The sequence below is a fragment of the Formica exsecta genome, unplaced genomic scaffold (genome assembly GCF_003651465.1).
Source record: "Formica exsecta isolate Colony F162 unplaced genomic scaffold, ASM365146v1 scaffold642, whole genome shotgun sequence".
NCBI classification, from domain to species: Eukaryota; Metazoa; Arthropoda; class Insecta; order Hymenoptera; family Formicidae; genus Formica; species Formica exsecta.
The window spans coordinates 67,709-83,347 of NW_021853405.1; the positions used below are offsets into that span (position 1 = coordinate 67,709).

The 15,639-nt window shown below is 32.6% G+C and overlaps 3 protein-coding genes across 5 annotated transcripts in view; 1 reads left to right on the top strand and 2 right to left on the bottom strand.

Moving 5' to 3' along the window:
• Positions 1–7,318, top strand: part of LOC115242817 (cilia- and flagella-associated protein 45-like) — an 8,618-nt gene extending 1,300 nt beyond the window's left edge. The window contains exons 2-6 of the mRNA XM_029819355.1: positions 1,054–1,458; positions 2,818–3,203; positions 4,429–4,561; positions 6,488–6,781; positions 6,889–7,318. Coding sequence (XP_029675215.1) covers positions 1,054–1,458; positions 2,818–3,203; positions 4,429–4,561; positions 6,488–6,781; positions 6,889–7,083 — 1,413 coding nt within the window. The 3' untranslated portion in view covers positions 7,084–7,318. The remainder of the gene's footprint in view (positions 1–1,053; positions 1,459–2,817; positions 3,204–4,428; positions 4,562–6,487; positions 6,782–6,888) is intronic.
• LOC115242818 (GATOR complex protein NPRL2) lies at positions 7,136–9,651 on the bottom strand. 2 transcript variants are annotated; one of them, XM_029819357.1, is made up of 8 exons: positions 9,159–9,651; positions 8,980–9,071; positions 8,732–8,888; positions 8,525–8,642; positions 8,320–8,452; positions 8,019–8,149; positions 7,770–7,939; positions 7,136–7,698 (listed from the first exon to the last, which is right to left on the bottom strand). In XM_029819357.1, the coding sequence occupies exons 1-8, from the start codon at positions 9,285–9,287 to the stop codon at positions 7,522–7,524; spliced, it is 1,107 nt and encodes a 368-aa protein (XP_029675217.1). In that variant the 5' UTR covers positions 9,288–9,651; the 3' UTR covers positions 7,136–7,521. The 2 variants fall into 2 exon arrangements, with proteins under 2 accessions (XP_029675217.1, XP_029675216.1); XM_029819356.1 differs by having other exon boundaries at positions 8,218–8,452; positions 9,159–9,650.
• Positions 9,652–12,959: 3,308 nt separating this feature from the next.
• Positions 12,960–15,639, bottom strand: part of LOC115242821 — a 4,355-nt gene continuing 1,675 nt past the window's right edge. The window contains exons 1-3 of one of the 2 annotated variants that reach the window (XM_029819362.1): positions 15,382–15,438; positions 15,075–15,313; positions 12,960–14,205 (exon numbers count right to left, since the gene is read on the bottom strand). In XM_029819362.1, coding sequence (XP_029675222.1) covers positions 13,074–14,205; positions 15,075–15,280 — 1,338 coding nt within the window. In that variant the 5' untranslated portion in view covers positions 15,281–15,313; positions 15,382–15,438 and the 3' untranslated portion in view covers positions 12,960–13,073. Of the gene's footprint in view, positions 14,206–15,074; positions 15,314–15,381; positions 15,439–15,639 lie in introns of those variants that run through there. The other variant, XM_029819361.1, reaches the window with a different exon arrangement.

Sequence of the window (15,639 nt, forward strand, 5' to 3'; positions counted from 1 at the left end):
GTGTCGAAAAATTCACATTATTGTAAAAAAATTATGCATACTTCTCCGTTCGTTAACACAGATTGCTTTTGGAAGCAACCACTATGCTTACAATAGAGTTCAGTTTGAACCATTTAATTTGATATATATTTGTTACGGTCTATCTCTTTTAGTTTAAAAGATAAAAGGGGGTATCCACTTTTGGTGGGACACCCTGTATATATATATTACATATTCTTATTAAAGTCAAGTTGTGCATAAATTAAAATTGTAGCTTAGAGATATAAAAAAACGTGTGAAAGGAAACATGTTTTCTTTTTCATTAAAAAAAAAACAAATTTGGTTTTTTTCATTACTTTTTTTTAATATAATATTTTTTTCTTCATACTTTTTATTAATATAATAAAAAAAATTAAAGTTCTTATATTTTGAATTTATATTGTTTTGAAAGTAATTTTAATGGATTAATGGAGGCTTTTGCGTCAAATTACATCGAACACGATATGATACGGATAATTTAAAGTTAGATGCATAACAAAAATTTTTATTATGCATCTAACTGAAAATTATTTGAATTATGTCATTATGTGTTTGGCCACAAAAATCTCATTAATCCATTAAAAATACTTTCGAAAAAAGATAAATTAAAAATATAAGAACTTTAATTTTTTTTAATTGTATTATAATAGTAAGTAAAGTATATCTTTTCAAATTACAAAAATTAGGTGTGTTTTTGTATCTATAATAGATACAATTCAGTTGTGTCCAATTGTTGATTTTTTTTGAAAAATTTACCTAATTAAAAACAGTAATTACATAATTATATAGCCAATTTGAATCTTGATCGTGATCTACATTTAAAATAGTGGTAGTTCAAATCTATCATGTTAAAAAATCAAATATAATAAAAAAATTAATTTGCAATAATCAAAATTTAAAGATGTTAATTACATACCTTAAAAAAACAAAGTTTGTTGTTTTCTTCACGAAAAATTTGTATTTTATAAAAAAACATTTATTTTTTTCTATTTACATCTTTACATGCGCTATTAAATAATTGATTAAACCTGACAGGTTGGAAAGATAAGGGATAAAAACGGTACGAGAAAGTATCTGATTCCTTCGAAGATGTCTACGATCTATCCGAAGATCATGACCAAGAAAGAGTATGAAGACCTGAAGGAACGCAGTCGCGTGATCACAAAGGAAGAAAGATTAGCGGCCGCGAAAGCCGCGGAGAAGGAGAAGGAGAGATTGACGAAAGAAAGTATCGAGCGCAAAGAAACGATCCGCAGGATGGACATAAAGAAGGATCGTGAGAAAGATCCGAAAACGAGGGAAATCGAGGAGGAGGCGAGAAGACGAACGATGCACGTCCTCGAGCGTGCATACAACATGCGTATGGAGCAAAAGAAGGAGATACAAAAGTGCAATCAGCTTATCCTAGAAAGCAAATGCCGAGCTATTCGCGATGCCCAAGTAAATTCGTCGACACTATGATCAATTTCAAACATATGATGATAATATCTCTTCTTAACCCAGATAGCCAAGTTTGCAAGATCACGTATTGCAAATTGTGCACTACATATTATGTTGACAGAACTCCGGCAGCAATTGAGCATAGTTTGCCGTCTTAATTAATGTCGGCAGAAATGCAGCAGGAAACAAACAATCTCCGCGTCATGATATACTACAAAAAGTGCTGCAAAATTTAAGCAGAAGTTCTTAACATAAAAACAGTAGATTTTAAGCTTTACATATTGACACAATATATCAACAGAAATTAAATAAAAATTGAACATAACATGACACATCATGCTACGTCGACAGAATATCATCAGAAATCGAGTTCATCTGCAAGCACGGCGTAATGGCAGAAATGCTGCAAAAATTAAGCATGCGCTGCCATCTCAAAAGATAACAGCAAAAACACCGCAGAAACACAGCATGATCTGTTGTCATAAAATAATGACAGAATCATAGTAATCTTAAGATATGTTATATTAAGTTATAGTTCTTTCGTATACCGCTATATGACGTATCTATCTCGTATTCAAGTTCCTGTTGCAGGCAAATATAAAGATTGCAAAGTGCGGCTAACAAGATTAAAAATGTAAAATGTCTCCTGCACACAGGACGCGGCGACGCGGCAAATATTGCCGCGTCCTGTGTCCTGTATGCAGGAGCCATAATATCTATTTTTATCAGTTTAATTTCTGAATTCTAACAAAGGATTCAGAATATTAAACTGAAAGTTTGGAAACCGGGGATCAATAGAAAATTTTCCATTTATTGACTACTTGAAACAAAATAAGAGTGCAATTTCCATACAAACCTTGAAATCTTAATAAATTAATCACTTATTTAAAATTATATATTTAATTAAATATTTATAACTATGCCAATATTTAGCTTTTATTGCATCTATATTAGTAATTATGCTTTTCAGGCATGTTTTATCTTTACTGTGTTTTCGTCGTCACATTGTGACAGCAGGCTATGCTCGATTTTTGCTGCGTTTCTGCCGTCACGTTGTAACGGCAGGCAATACTTGATTTCTGCCACATTTCTGCCGTCAGATCTGATATGGCAGACTTCGCTTGATATTTGCTATATATCTGCTGTCACAACATAATAACAAATAATACTCGATTTTTGCTTCATTTTCTCTGTTATGTTATATCGGCAAGCCAGAAATTAAGTTTAATGGGGACGCAGCAGAGGGGAATCTGCTACAAAGTCATGATTTAATTTGCTGGCATACTGCTAGCATACTGCTAGCATTTTGCTATCTGGGTAATATCTAAAATTTTCGTACATTTAGCTATCCGTTTGTAGATTGCGGAAAGAAAGCTGATAGAACGAGAGCTTCACGAAGAAGAGAAACGGCTGAACGATATGATGGAAAATGAGAGGAGATGGGCGATCAAGGAAGAATTGCGGAAAGAGCAGGAGGAGACGGCCAAGAGGCTGCAATTCGCAAAGTTTCTGAAGGAGCAAATCGTGGAAAACGAGGAGCAACGAATCCTCGAGTTTGAGAGGAAGCAGGAGGAAAGCCGGCTCATCAATTTAAATAATATCGCATGGCAACAAGACGAGATCGAGAAGCTGCGCGACAAAGAGGCCGAGAACATTAAAGTGCGACAGGAACTTGCGGAGGGAAACAAACAATTGAAACATTTTAAGACTATGGAACAAGAGGAGAATAAAATTATAGACATAAGGTATACTTTTATTCATATTAAAATTAATTTTAATTAAATCTGGGATATTAACCCTAACAACACACCTTCTCCGGAGGTCATCCGGAGAATACCCAGAGGACATCCAGAGGATATTAAACATCCTCTGGATAATCTCTGGATGGTCTCTGGATGTCCTCTGGACATATGTGCTGTTAGGGAACTTTTAAATTTAATATAAAAGTGTACTTTAAAAAATTTAAAATTTTGGAATTATTACGGTTAGGTTAGGTAATAACTATATAGTTAGAAAGTTAAAAGTTAAGTTAAAAAGTTGAAAAGTTAATAACTTTTAACTTAATTTAAACGTTAGTTTTAAACATGTTAACTTTTAACTTAAACTAAGTTACTTTTAAATACATGAACGTTAACTTATTAACTTTTTTTATACAAATTAAAATTTTGTATCTTTGATAGTCGAAAATTATCTATTTACTAATAATTATAACATAAGATATAGTATCCAGTACCATCAAAACATGCATTTATAAAATACAACACAACGGTATTATCATCGGCGCACGTAGAGCGTATGTTTAGTGCAGGTGGTTTAGTATATAATGACTTAAAAGGAAAGATGGCGGATCATAATTTTAAGATGATACTTTTATTAAAATTCAATAAATATTTTTAAATTGTTTTAATTTATTGTTAGAGTATCTAACAATTAAAGGTAAAGATAAAACGCACGTGTGCAGGTAGGGCGGTTCAAATTAAACAGGAAAGTCCTCTTAACCAAAGTCCCTATATTAACCGTTTTGTTTTTAAATACTATAATATCTCTATTACACAACTATAGTACACAACTATATTTAAATAATGTGTATTATTAATTATTATATAAGAAAACATGATCTGTCTTACAAAAAAACTATCTTTTTATTATATTACCTAAATTTAAAAAGTTTAATTTAAAATGTACAATTAAAAGATTAATTATATAAAAAACAGTTTTGCATAATTAACTTTTAACTTTTTAATAAGTTAATAATTTTTTAACTTAATTTTAACTGAGTTAATTTTTATTTAAATAACTTTTAACGTAAACTTAGTTAATTTTTGAGCCATTAACTTTAAACTTAACTTATTGTTAGTTTTAAAAAAATTAATTTACCCAACCCTGTTAATTATATATATTTAGAGACGTTTTAAAAATATTCTTTTAATCACTTTCCTTTTCATTATGAAAAGATATGTTATTTTTCAGGATACAAAATTATTATCGACTAAAGGGGGAACGAGAGGCTAAAAAGGTGGAGGAACAGAGATTGGAAAAATTAAGAAAGGAACGAGAAAAAGCCAGAGTGGCGACGCAAACGATGCAAGCGCATGAATTCCAGGTATTAAATATCCAATTTAAAAAGTTTGCGGTATTTTCGACGACATGATGAGTGATATCTAAAAGTTCTTCAGACGTGTGCGTATCACGCTATACTAAAGTGCATAGTGCGAAATCATGAATTTTTCCCGTAATAGTTTGTGCGATACATCATCATCGCATTGCATATATATCGTTCTATATACTTTTATAATTATCTTCATATACATTCTTGTATTTCAATTACTTGTTGTCAAGGGTCAATGAGGGCCACGTCAGACCTCACTATCTACGATACAATCCCAGTCAGCCACGTCTGTTCTAACAGATATTGCCAAGTGCTTGCTACAAATTATTGTCAGCAAAAAGGCTACAAATTTGGTACAAGAGTTGTTATTACCGATTAAGCTGGCAGATTGCCGGCAAAAACCAAACAAAGCTTGCTAACATAACTAGACAACAAATTGGCGGCAGAAACCGAGCAAAGCTTGCTGACATGACTGACATCAGATTGTCAGCAAAAACTGAACAAGGTCTGAAGTGCGCAATCTGATGGCAAATTGGCAGCAAAAACCGAACAGAATCTGCAGCTTATTACAAAGTATTATAAAATAGTTCAGTCGCTTATCGCTATGCGGCGCGTTATTCATTATCTATACCCGTATTTATTTAAATGGATTTAAAGTCTCAACCCTAAGTAACAAAATAATGATAAGTTTTGGTCATAAAATAACCATTAGATAATTAGACATCCTAAGTTAGATCTCATGAGACCTAAAATATATCACATCTACGGGAGAACATTTTCTGACGTTCTTTTGATGGCAAACATAAGACAAATTACAGTATTGTTATATAAAATCATATATTAATGTTATATGAATGGCCAAAAGCTGCAGAATTTGTTCGGTATTTGCTGACAATCTACTGTCAGATTGTCTTGCGCAGATCTTGCTCGATTTTTGCCACCAATTTGACGTCAAATCATGTCAAGCTTTGCTCGGCTTTTGCCGTCAATTTGCTGTCAGGTTATGTCAGCAAGCTTTGTCACCAAAACACAAGCTTAATGCGGACACAGATGGCACTGGATTTGTTACCAAGTTTTGAGCGAATTTGATGCCAATTTGGCAACAATTTGTTATCAAATTGCTTACTGGGATGCTTTCTTTCTTTTTGAAACTTCGTTTCAAAGTACTTTTTCATCTCACATGTGATTATTTCTATTTAACGAAATTACCCAGTAAGCAAAATTCACGCAATATGCCAGCAGATTGGCAACAGATTTCCTCAGCTCTTGCTAGCAATTTGGCATCTGTTATGTCCGCATTAGGCTAATGATCTGCCCGGGTATAGAAAGTAAATAGCGCGCCGCATAGCGGTAAGCGAATAAACTATACTATTTCAATAAATTATATAAATGGCTAAAATGTGCAAATTCTGCTCGGTTTCTGCTTGCAATTTGCCATCAGATTGCGCGCGCGCAGACCTTGCTCGGTTTTTGCAACCAATCTGACGTCAAGCCATGTTAGCAAATCTTGCTGGTTTTCTGCTATCAGATTCTGTGAGCATACTCTGCTTTGTTTTTGGCACCAATCTGTCGATTTAATCTGAAATAACAACTTCTGTACCAAATTTGTATCCTTTTTGATAACAATAATTGATAGCAGGCACTTGGCATGATTTGCTTTCGACAGACTTGGCTATCTGGGTAAGTATTATATGTTATCGTACTAGAAGATTAATGTATGTTATTAAAAAAATGAAATATATATTAAACCTTTTTTTTATAAAATATTTCTTTGTTATTTCTGATAACGCTTGTATGTTACATCATTTTGCTCTTAATTAATATTTTAAAATACATATACATATATGATATTTAATAAAAAGTATAAGTTATATAGATAATAACTTCGATTAGAGGCAAATAATGGCAATAAATTTCCAGGCGCGAATTGACGAAATCAACGCGGCTCGAGTTCAGGAAGAAGTAGAACGGGAATGGAGACAAAGGGAGAAGGAAGAAGCGTTAAAGAAACTGGAAGCTCAGAGGACTCTTCAGAAAGATAGAGAGGAACAAATAAATAATAAGAGAGTAATGCAAGCTACCGAGATCGAACGAGATAGGCGGGAATTCGAGAAGATCGTACGCGTGCAACGAGCAGCTTTTTGCAAAGAAAAGAAGGAACTCGAACAGAAACAACAACAGATTTTAATCCATCGCAACGAAATATTAAAGCAGGTTCGCATTAATTATTTTTACGCATTTGCAACAAAATTTTTGTATATTAATATGCAGCAATATACATATATAACAAATATGTATTATCAATTTGTCTCACTGGACAGGTAAATGAGAAGGAACGAGAACGTATCGCTGAACGACAAAAGATGTTTGCAGAAGGCCTAACCATCCGCGCAGAGACTGCGATACGCAAGAAGAAATTGCAAGACGCAATGGAACGAAAATGCCAGAAAATGAGAGAAAACAAAGTACCAGATATTTACATTAATGAAGTAAAACGAATGATCGAAAGTATTTAATGAATTATTCCATCAAACTTATGAAAACAAATATGAAAACTTTTAAGTCTAGTTTTAAAGATGGCAAAGATCACATATCCTTTTGATTTTATTGTACACATATATGCATATATACAAAACTATGTATAAATATGGTGTTATGCAAGAAACACAAATTATATTTAAAAATCCTTATCGAGAGAATGGTAGATTTGTGCTAATACAAAATTGTTTACATGAATATATATAGTTGGTGTCAAAATAATTAACATACTTTTTTTAGTGGTCCCTTGATGTCTGATAAAAGAATTTATTTTCTAGAAACAACTAGGAAACAAATTCTCTTATCAGATGTATATTCTGAGAATCACTTAAGGAAATATTACAGCCTCTTTGTAATCGACGATATACGTTTGTGGGCATCGCTTATTTTTTATTTTTAGCTTTCATTCTATAACATCACTTCCATATCATTAGTACGTTCGGATCGCGTTCAATAATATCTTCGATTTGTGCGGTTGACTGACCTGTGCTACAGCATATCTCATCGAGGCTATATGTGCCTGTAAAATACTTATAGATTGGATTGTTTTTTGCTTCTTCGCTGCAAGATGCACCGGGAAGGAGTACAGGATACTATAAAACAAAATGTAATTCATGTATCACTATACTCAACTATACACATATGCACGTAAGAAGTAACTCACATTATATACTCTCCTAATAAGCCCCTCCATCAAACCAAATTGTATCAGTCTTCTCTCATTTATTCTCAAGTTTTGTGGATTAAGACGTTGGCACAAGTCCTTCATGGTAATGCCATAAGTCATACTTGAGTATATATGGTGTATATCCCTAAAATATGCAGGTTGCCTAGCTAGGTAAGAAAAAGCAATCTGTGAATTTTATTACAAATTTGAAATAACATTGTAATAATGTTATAAGACATTGCTCACATAATTTAGAAGCATATGCTATACATCTATTCTGTAATTTCATATCATCTCCCAATTGCCTTAATTTCGGAGTTACAGCATAAACATTACTATATTGAAATATTGGAATCAGAGTCACAACTCCATAATATCTACAAAAATTCGAACATGTCTTTTGGAACAACTATTCGTAAAACTGCAATCTTTGAATATCTCTTACACAAGATTTTGTACACAGCTTTTAACTAAATTATTTTCTACATCGGCTGCAGCTGCTATACGCGCCACATGATTAAAACCATCGATATAAGGTAACACTTGCTGTGTAGTCAGATCCCATTGATCGCTCTGAAATGTCTCTCTACCCTCCAAGAATATTGGTACTTGATGATCGAGAACTGGCTTGGGCTCAGGTGCTAATTTCACTACTTTCAAATGAGATGTCATTGTTCCTTCTGTCAAAATGTTACATATATGAAATGTATCATAGCAAAGTATTTTCTATCAAAGTAATATATAAATTTTACCAGTCAATGTACACATTTTGTGCAGATTTAAATCCTGCATGACTTGAGCGAGCATTTCTGCTAATCTGGTTTTATCATCAGAGGCAGATAAAAAGCAATTTTCTATTTCCAAAGCTATCTGATCATACAAAATTTATAATACATAAATTACTGTATTTCTCAAATATATTAAAAAAAGCATGAAAACTTTATTAAAAAATTTATTACCAAAAAATCTGACATTTTCTTAACTACCGGTTCGTAATGAACAGTGCGAGCGTTTGCATCACAAACAAAACACAAGTTGAAATAAAACGCATTTCTTGCATATTTCTTATCGTCAATCTTTACAGGAAATCCTAAAATTTTATAGTCCTTTAATGTGCTGTAAAAAAAGGAAAACTTTTAAATGTTATTAAAAGATTAACAAATTTTTTCCAGGATTGATTTTTACAACCTTAATTTCTTAAACTTACATTGTAATGGTGCTTCTTTGTAATTGTGCTTTGGGTATAATGTAAACACTGACATTGTCAAAAATGTCCTTGGATATAAAATTATCAGGTACCTGCAAGAAATAATATAATTCATGTCAACATTAAATACAAAGAGAAATTATTAATTATTTACATTTTATAACGCATGCTCTCTTCACCTGACATGTAATTTTAGGTCCCGCTATGTGATGAAATTCGGCAAAGAATATGCATCTGATCGGACCCTCTTGTCCTTTCTCCTCAATATTCTCCAAGATGGATGCCATTATTTTTTTGTTGTTTATCATTGTAAAATTGTTTTAAGATAAAAAGTTTGTCTCGTTTACTTCCATTTGTCTCCGTATATATATTTACTTCTTCTTCTTGTGAATGGCACCGGGCCTGAAATATACAGGCCCACACGGCCAAGTCGATGAATATAAATAGCGTTAATGTTGTAGAGATCAAGTTGTGGGTTAGTATCAGAAATTTTATTTAGATGAAAGTTACTGATAGGATGCTACAGAAAGAATTCCTCTTTAGAAGAGGAGAATAGAATTCAAAAATAAGGTCCAAAAGACACACGCGTAACGTATTTGAACACGACAGTACTCGACCAAAGCGTATATATATTTACATATTTCAAACCATAGACATAGTATATCTAGACCGAGCGTTTGCCTCATAGACATAGGCTGCGGTCCGAAATGCACTCACAGCGCTCTCAGTACTGAAAATCTATAGTTTACGTCACGTGCACTATAGCTGGCAGCGCGCTAATAGCGCTGCGAACGCAAACATTCTTATTCTTTTTTTTCTTCTTTGTGGTTGCTTAAAGGTGTCTTTACATGGCAGCGTCAAGCGTTAAGCGTCGAGCGTTAAGCGTCTGCGCAGAATATTGTTGCCCAGAATTATATTTCATTAATTTTATTATATAACAGATGTGTGTGTGAGTGTGTGTGTGTTATTATTATTATAATTCAAAGATATATTATGAAACGTTACTACTCTGGCAATGTAAATTAAAATTAAATTAAAATACGAATGCGGCAAGAGATTTTTGATGGTTGAAATATTCAAATAAATAAGACACAAAAAGGAATTCACAAATGACAAAACGATACAGTTTGAAAAACTATTGTTAAAAGTAGGAAATGATTTAAAGGAGCAGTATGTTATAAACATGCAGGAAAAAATATGAAAATTATATCTCTTAATCCTTGATTAGATTCTAATATTCTGCTGGGGGATAGTAACGTTTTATATATATTTTGTTTAATAATAATAATATCTATTGTGTATAATGTAAATAAATATCAATTTTCAGTATTAGTAATGTGTATCAGAACATAATTTTTTTATCTCGACCGAATTCATATCACTCATCATGCTATTAGCCGCAAGAAGCTGGAATCTATCTCATTTAGATTCCTGCGCAATGATTTCTGCGCAGACGATCGATGCTCGATGCTGCCATGTAATGGCACCTTAAGGGTCGGCAGGAGAGACGATGGAGACCTCTCGCGGATAGCCGTGAATTACGGATTCGCTTCTCCCGTATTAGTGCCGGTCTACAATAGTGATTTAAGCTCTAAGCCTTAAGAAATTGACCAATCACGATTAAGTATGAGGAGAATTTTCTGCTTTTCTGCCAAGGTGTGAATCCGGCCTTAAGGTAACATTTCATGGGCAGTGAAAAGCAACAGCAGTTTAGTAACTAACTAGCAGTGTTTGGTGATTTTACAGAATTGCTGCGCTGCCATGAAGGAAGAGTAAGGCCGGATTTACACCTTGGCAGAAAAGCAGAAAGCAAAAAAGCAGAAGCCAATCAGAACTCGTGCTAGAAAAGCAGAAGCCAATCAGAACTCGCGCTGAAAATAAGCAGTACATTTTGTTTTTTCAGCGCGAGTTCTGATTGGCCTCTGCTTTTCTGCTTTTCTGCCAAGGTGTGAATCCGGTTTAAATTACAAAAATGTGACTTTCCCAAATAAAAATATTTAATTTCTCTGCTAACTCTACGGCGGTGGCACGAGATGGCCCTCTGGTCACGTCCACCAATTTATACTTTTATGCTGAATAAAAAAAAAAACTATCGAGATAACTCTCCTTACTCTTCCTTCATGTGCGCTGCCGGCTCCGTAAAGTTAGCCGGACCACTTTAACTTTTTAATAATTAAAATTATCTAATCGTTTGGTGGTCGTTTGGTGATGATTGGTAGCCTAATTAAAACGTTTGGTGGTCAATCGTTTTTTTTTAATTAAATAATTAAAATATTGGTGTAAAGTTAGCCGGACATTTTTAATTTTTAGTCTAATCGATTAAATCAAGGCTTATTCGATGCAGAATCGTTAGGTAGTCACAAATCCTTTATTTACAACGTTTGGTAGTCCATAATTTATCCAAAAAGTAAAAAAAAACCATGTGCATTGACCCTGCGCCTGCGCATGCCTTCGTCGTGTAATGGCTCTTGCAGCCAGCGCGATGACGCGCCGCACGATATCCAATGAGGGTAAATATAGCGAAAAGGGGACCCAGCCCCAATAACCTTGATATATGTTGTCAAGGACATAATTCTGAGTAACTTTTTTTTTTTAATTTAATCGTCACTCGTTGCTTATTAAAAAGTTATTAACAAAAAAAGTTTGGAATATACTAAAGTACATGCATGGAAAGGAAGCACGCGCGCGCGCACACACACACACACACACGGGGGAGTGCAAAGGGGGCCTTCGGCCCCCCTCCCGCACCCACCCCGCCGGTAGGCTGGGTGGACCTCGCTTTACAACTTACAAAGTACATGTTACTTTTTAAGCATACTGATTGGCTGCAAAATAGAAAATTTCTTGAGTCTCTAGAAATTAGCTAATTAATGCGCTTAAAAAGTTTGTTGTACGACAAATGTAATATTACTTAGCGTAGCGGAAATCGTCACGCGTCTCAAAGTCTGAGCATACTTTGCGCATGCGCACTACAATTATAAAATAAACTTATTTTGCACGTAATTAAAAAATTTATCAATTCACAAACGTAACATTGGTATATTTGTAAATCACAAACGATTTCCTGTCGATTACAGTTATCAGTTATCATAAAATCTATTTATTACTAAAAAGTATCGGCTGACATCATGACTTACAGTTATCAGTTATTATAAAATCTGTTTATTACTAAAAAGTATCGGCTGACATCATGACTAAGCTAAAATTGTTAATTACAAAAAACCTAATTTGTCACAAACGTTAAAAACAGATTCACAATCATTCACAAACGATTTACAAACGAAATACATTCAAAAAAGTTAAAAATAATCATATTTAATAATTTCTGCCGGCTAGCTTCATGTAGGTGTATATACTGAGGTAATGGCAAAGTGCAAGATGTTCAGTCTATCACACAGTAAATTCAAATTCAATTCCACATCTGAACAAAATTTTTCCATTCAAAAAAGAAGAAGAAAAAGACACATGCCCAAAAATTCCTGTCGGTAGGATTCCCACAATATTTCCTCACTGTACTAGCAGTGAATTTCTAAACAAGGCTAATGTGAAGATATGTTTTCGCAAAATATAAAAATCCTAGTGGATATAATCCTGTTATTTTTCACACGCAAATTATGCAAAAACTAATTTTTTAAGATGTAACTACAACTTTTTAGATTATTTCTACGTTATTTTTACGTCAAACTACGCGATTTGAACTATATTTGTATTTTTTCATAAATTTACGTAGAAAGTTGTAATTACAATCACTTATAAAAATGTTCGTAAGAGATTGTAGAAACTTATAGAAATCCGTAAATATTTTTTACAACTCACTGTAACTTATTACAACTTACTATGAATTTGTATAATTTTTCGTAAAAATATATGTAAATTGTAAAACTATTTCTACCAGAATAAAATGTATATATAGACATGTAAAAAGAATAATTATATATTTGTTTATGTATAATATAAAAAAAGATATTTAATAAATTGACATTAGAGAACTTACAGTCTCCTTTTATTAAATATTTTTTATCATACATTATATATACAATATCGACTAATTATGTATATAGATTAATAAGTCCATTCTCAAACGATTGCAACAATCAAGTTTGTATACCCGGGATCCGATACAAAAACTCCCCATCGTCATCATAATAACAATCGCTGATTCGATATGTCATGCCAAGTTTGTAGAGATTCTTTGATATCTTTATTGGCTTAGCGTAGTCACATTCTGTATCTATCTTTTTATTCCACACTTTAATATTTGTATCTATCAAATTATCATCTGCCATGATAATATTACAATCGCCATCTTTATTTTCAGAAACTGTAGAAACGCTTTTGTTAGATATCTGTACAATTTTTGATGTATCCTCTTCCATGCTAATTATTACTTTATCGGATGCAGTTTGCATCTCTTGACTGGCTTCCATCTGTTTCTTGTACAGGTTTAGTAGTGTGATACCTTCTTTTGGAGACTCCTTTTGTATACACTCCAGCTTCGTTTTTACAAATTCATCAAAAGTAAATAGCGTCTTGTTATTCTTTTTTTTATTTAATGGCAATATGTCATATTTTTCTGAATCTGTATGCGAGTTTAATATAAGATACTGCTCCTCATTTGTAAATTTCTGTGAATTTTTAACAACTTTGAAATTACTCTCAGTCTTATTGTCTGCAATCAATAAATTCTGATTTTTATTAGAGTGAGCAAACGCATCTTCTACTTTGTGTAGATTATTCTCTTGCAATAATAATTTTTGATCATCTTGTTTTTCATCTAGATAAGATTGTATAATATTAGAAAACAATTGACTCTTTGGTTCCTTAAATTTTGGCTCAGGTAGGACGAACTGTTTGGCCAATGATTCCCTGTCTGTCATAATAATTTTTCTATTTTTAAACTTCATTAGGTGTTCACTGAGTCTGGCGCTTACTGGAAGTTTTCCAGCACGAAACTTCTTCCAATTTTCAACTACAACATCATCATATTGCATGACTCTCTCCACTGATTTCGGCGACCAATTAGCATGCAGAATTTTTTGTATTGTCTCTGGCAAAACAGGGAAACTCTCACTAAGCCTCTCTATTGTCCATTCTTCAGGATTGGATTCGTATAATTTACGAATCAGTTGTCTTTCTGCAAATGTAAGAAAACGTGGCTCTTTTTCTTTAAAATACTTCCGATTGGTAATCTGTTGTTTAAGATGTTCTTTGTTTCTTCGCATTTCCCTAAAGAAAAACTTTATTTTATTATATTTATACTTTGTCATATATTCATATATAGTATGTATCCTATCACATATATATAACAAACTGTTCTTATAATCTCTAACATGTAGAAAAACATATTGAATTCTCTGATATAAAAATAATTTTACAATTTCCTTATTTCTATAAAAAATTAAAATTTTCAACAACAGATCACAACTTTTTAAAGAGTTATGAAAATTGTAGAAATTCAATTGTAAGTATTAAGTTTTAGTAAGCTTTAGTGTATTGTAATAAATATTTACAAATTTTTACAAGTTTCTATAACTTTTTAAGAACTTTTAACAACATTTTTATGATGTAATAAATTGTAGATCGTAAAAATCACAACTATTCACAACATAATATTGTAGAAAAATCTTAACATTCTATGTAAATTTATGGCCTAGTTTATACCAATATACTTTAATACGTATTAAATACTATACTGTCCAATCACAGTTATTTCATTCTTTAAAAGAATGACTATGATTGACCAATGTAGTACTTAGTATGTATTAAAGTATATCAGGTAAATTAGGTCAATAAAAAACTATAAACTTACAAACATGGCCCAAATCATGTAGTTTGACTAAAAAATTGTAGTTACATCATAAAAAGTTGCAATTCTTTGCATAATTTTCGCGTAAAAAATTGTAAAATTATTTCCACCACAAGGTTAATATTGAATAGTTATATTTTTTTAACAAACTTCAAATAAAAGGTTGGAGTAAGTCAAGTTTAAATATAAATGCAAATATACATGATATAGTTCTATATAAAAAAAAATATATTGTAGCATGGTAAATCTCGAGTGCAATATATATAATTTTCTTACACATAATATATACCTTTCGTGCATTTTATGGCTTTCACCGATATTCATGAAATCTGCCTCAAATTCACTTAAATCTTCACTATCGAAATTTTCAATATCGGTATCTGGTTCATTCTGTTTTATTATTTGCATTCTCGAACGAACACCAGCAAAAGGTTTGAAGTATTTCTTGCTAAACATTCTACGTAATATAATTGTCATTACTCTACTTTCATTCATCGCGAAATTTGATGTACTTTCTCACGTTCTTTCCTGCAAGGCAACATGACGCGATATTTGATTCAAGATTCACATACAGAAATACAGACACATATACAAACCCATAGTCATAGAGCGCGTTCCGTTTCACGCATTGAGCGCATAGATCGCCTGGAAATATTTGATGTACTTCTTTCCTGCAAGGCAACATGACGCGATATTTGATTCAAGATTCACATACAGAAATACAGACACATATACAAACCCATAAAACCCATACGCGTTCCGTTTCACGCATTGAGCGCATAGATCGCCTGGAAATCTATAATATATGTCACGTGAACTATAGATCTATGCGCTCAATGCGTGAAACGGAACGC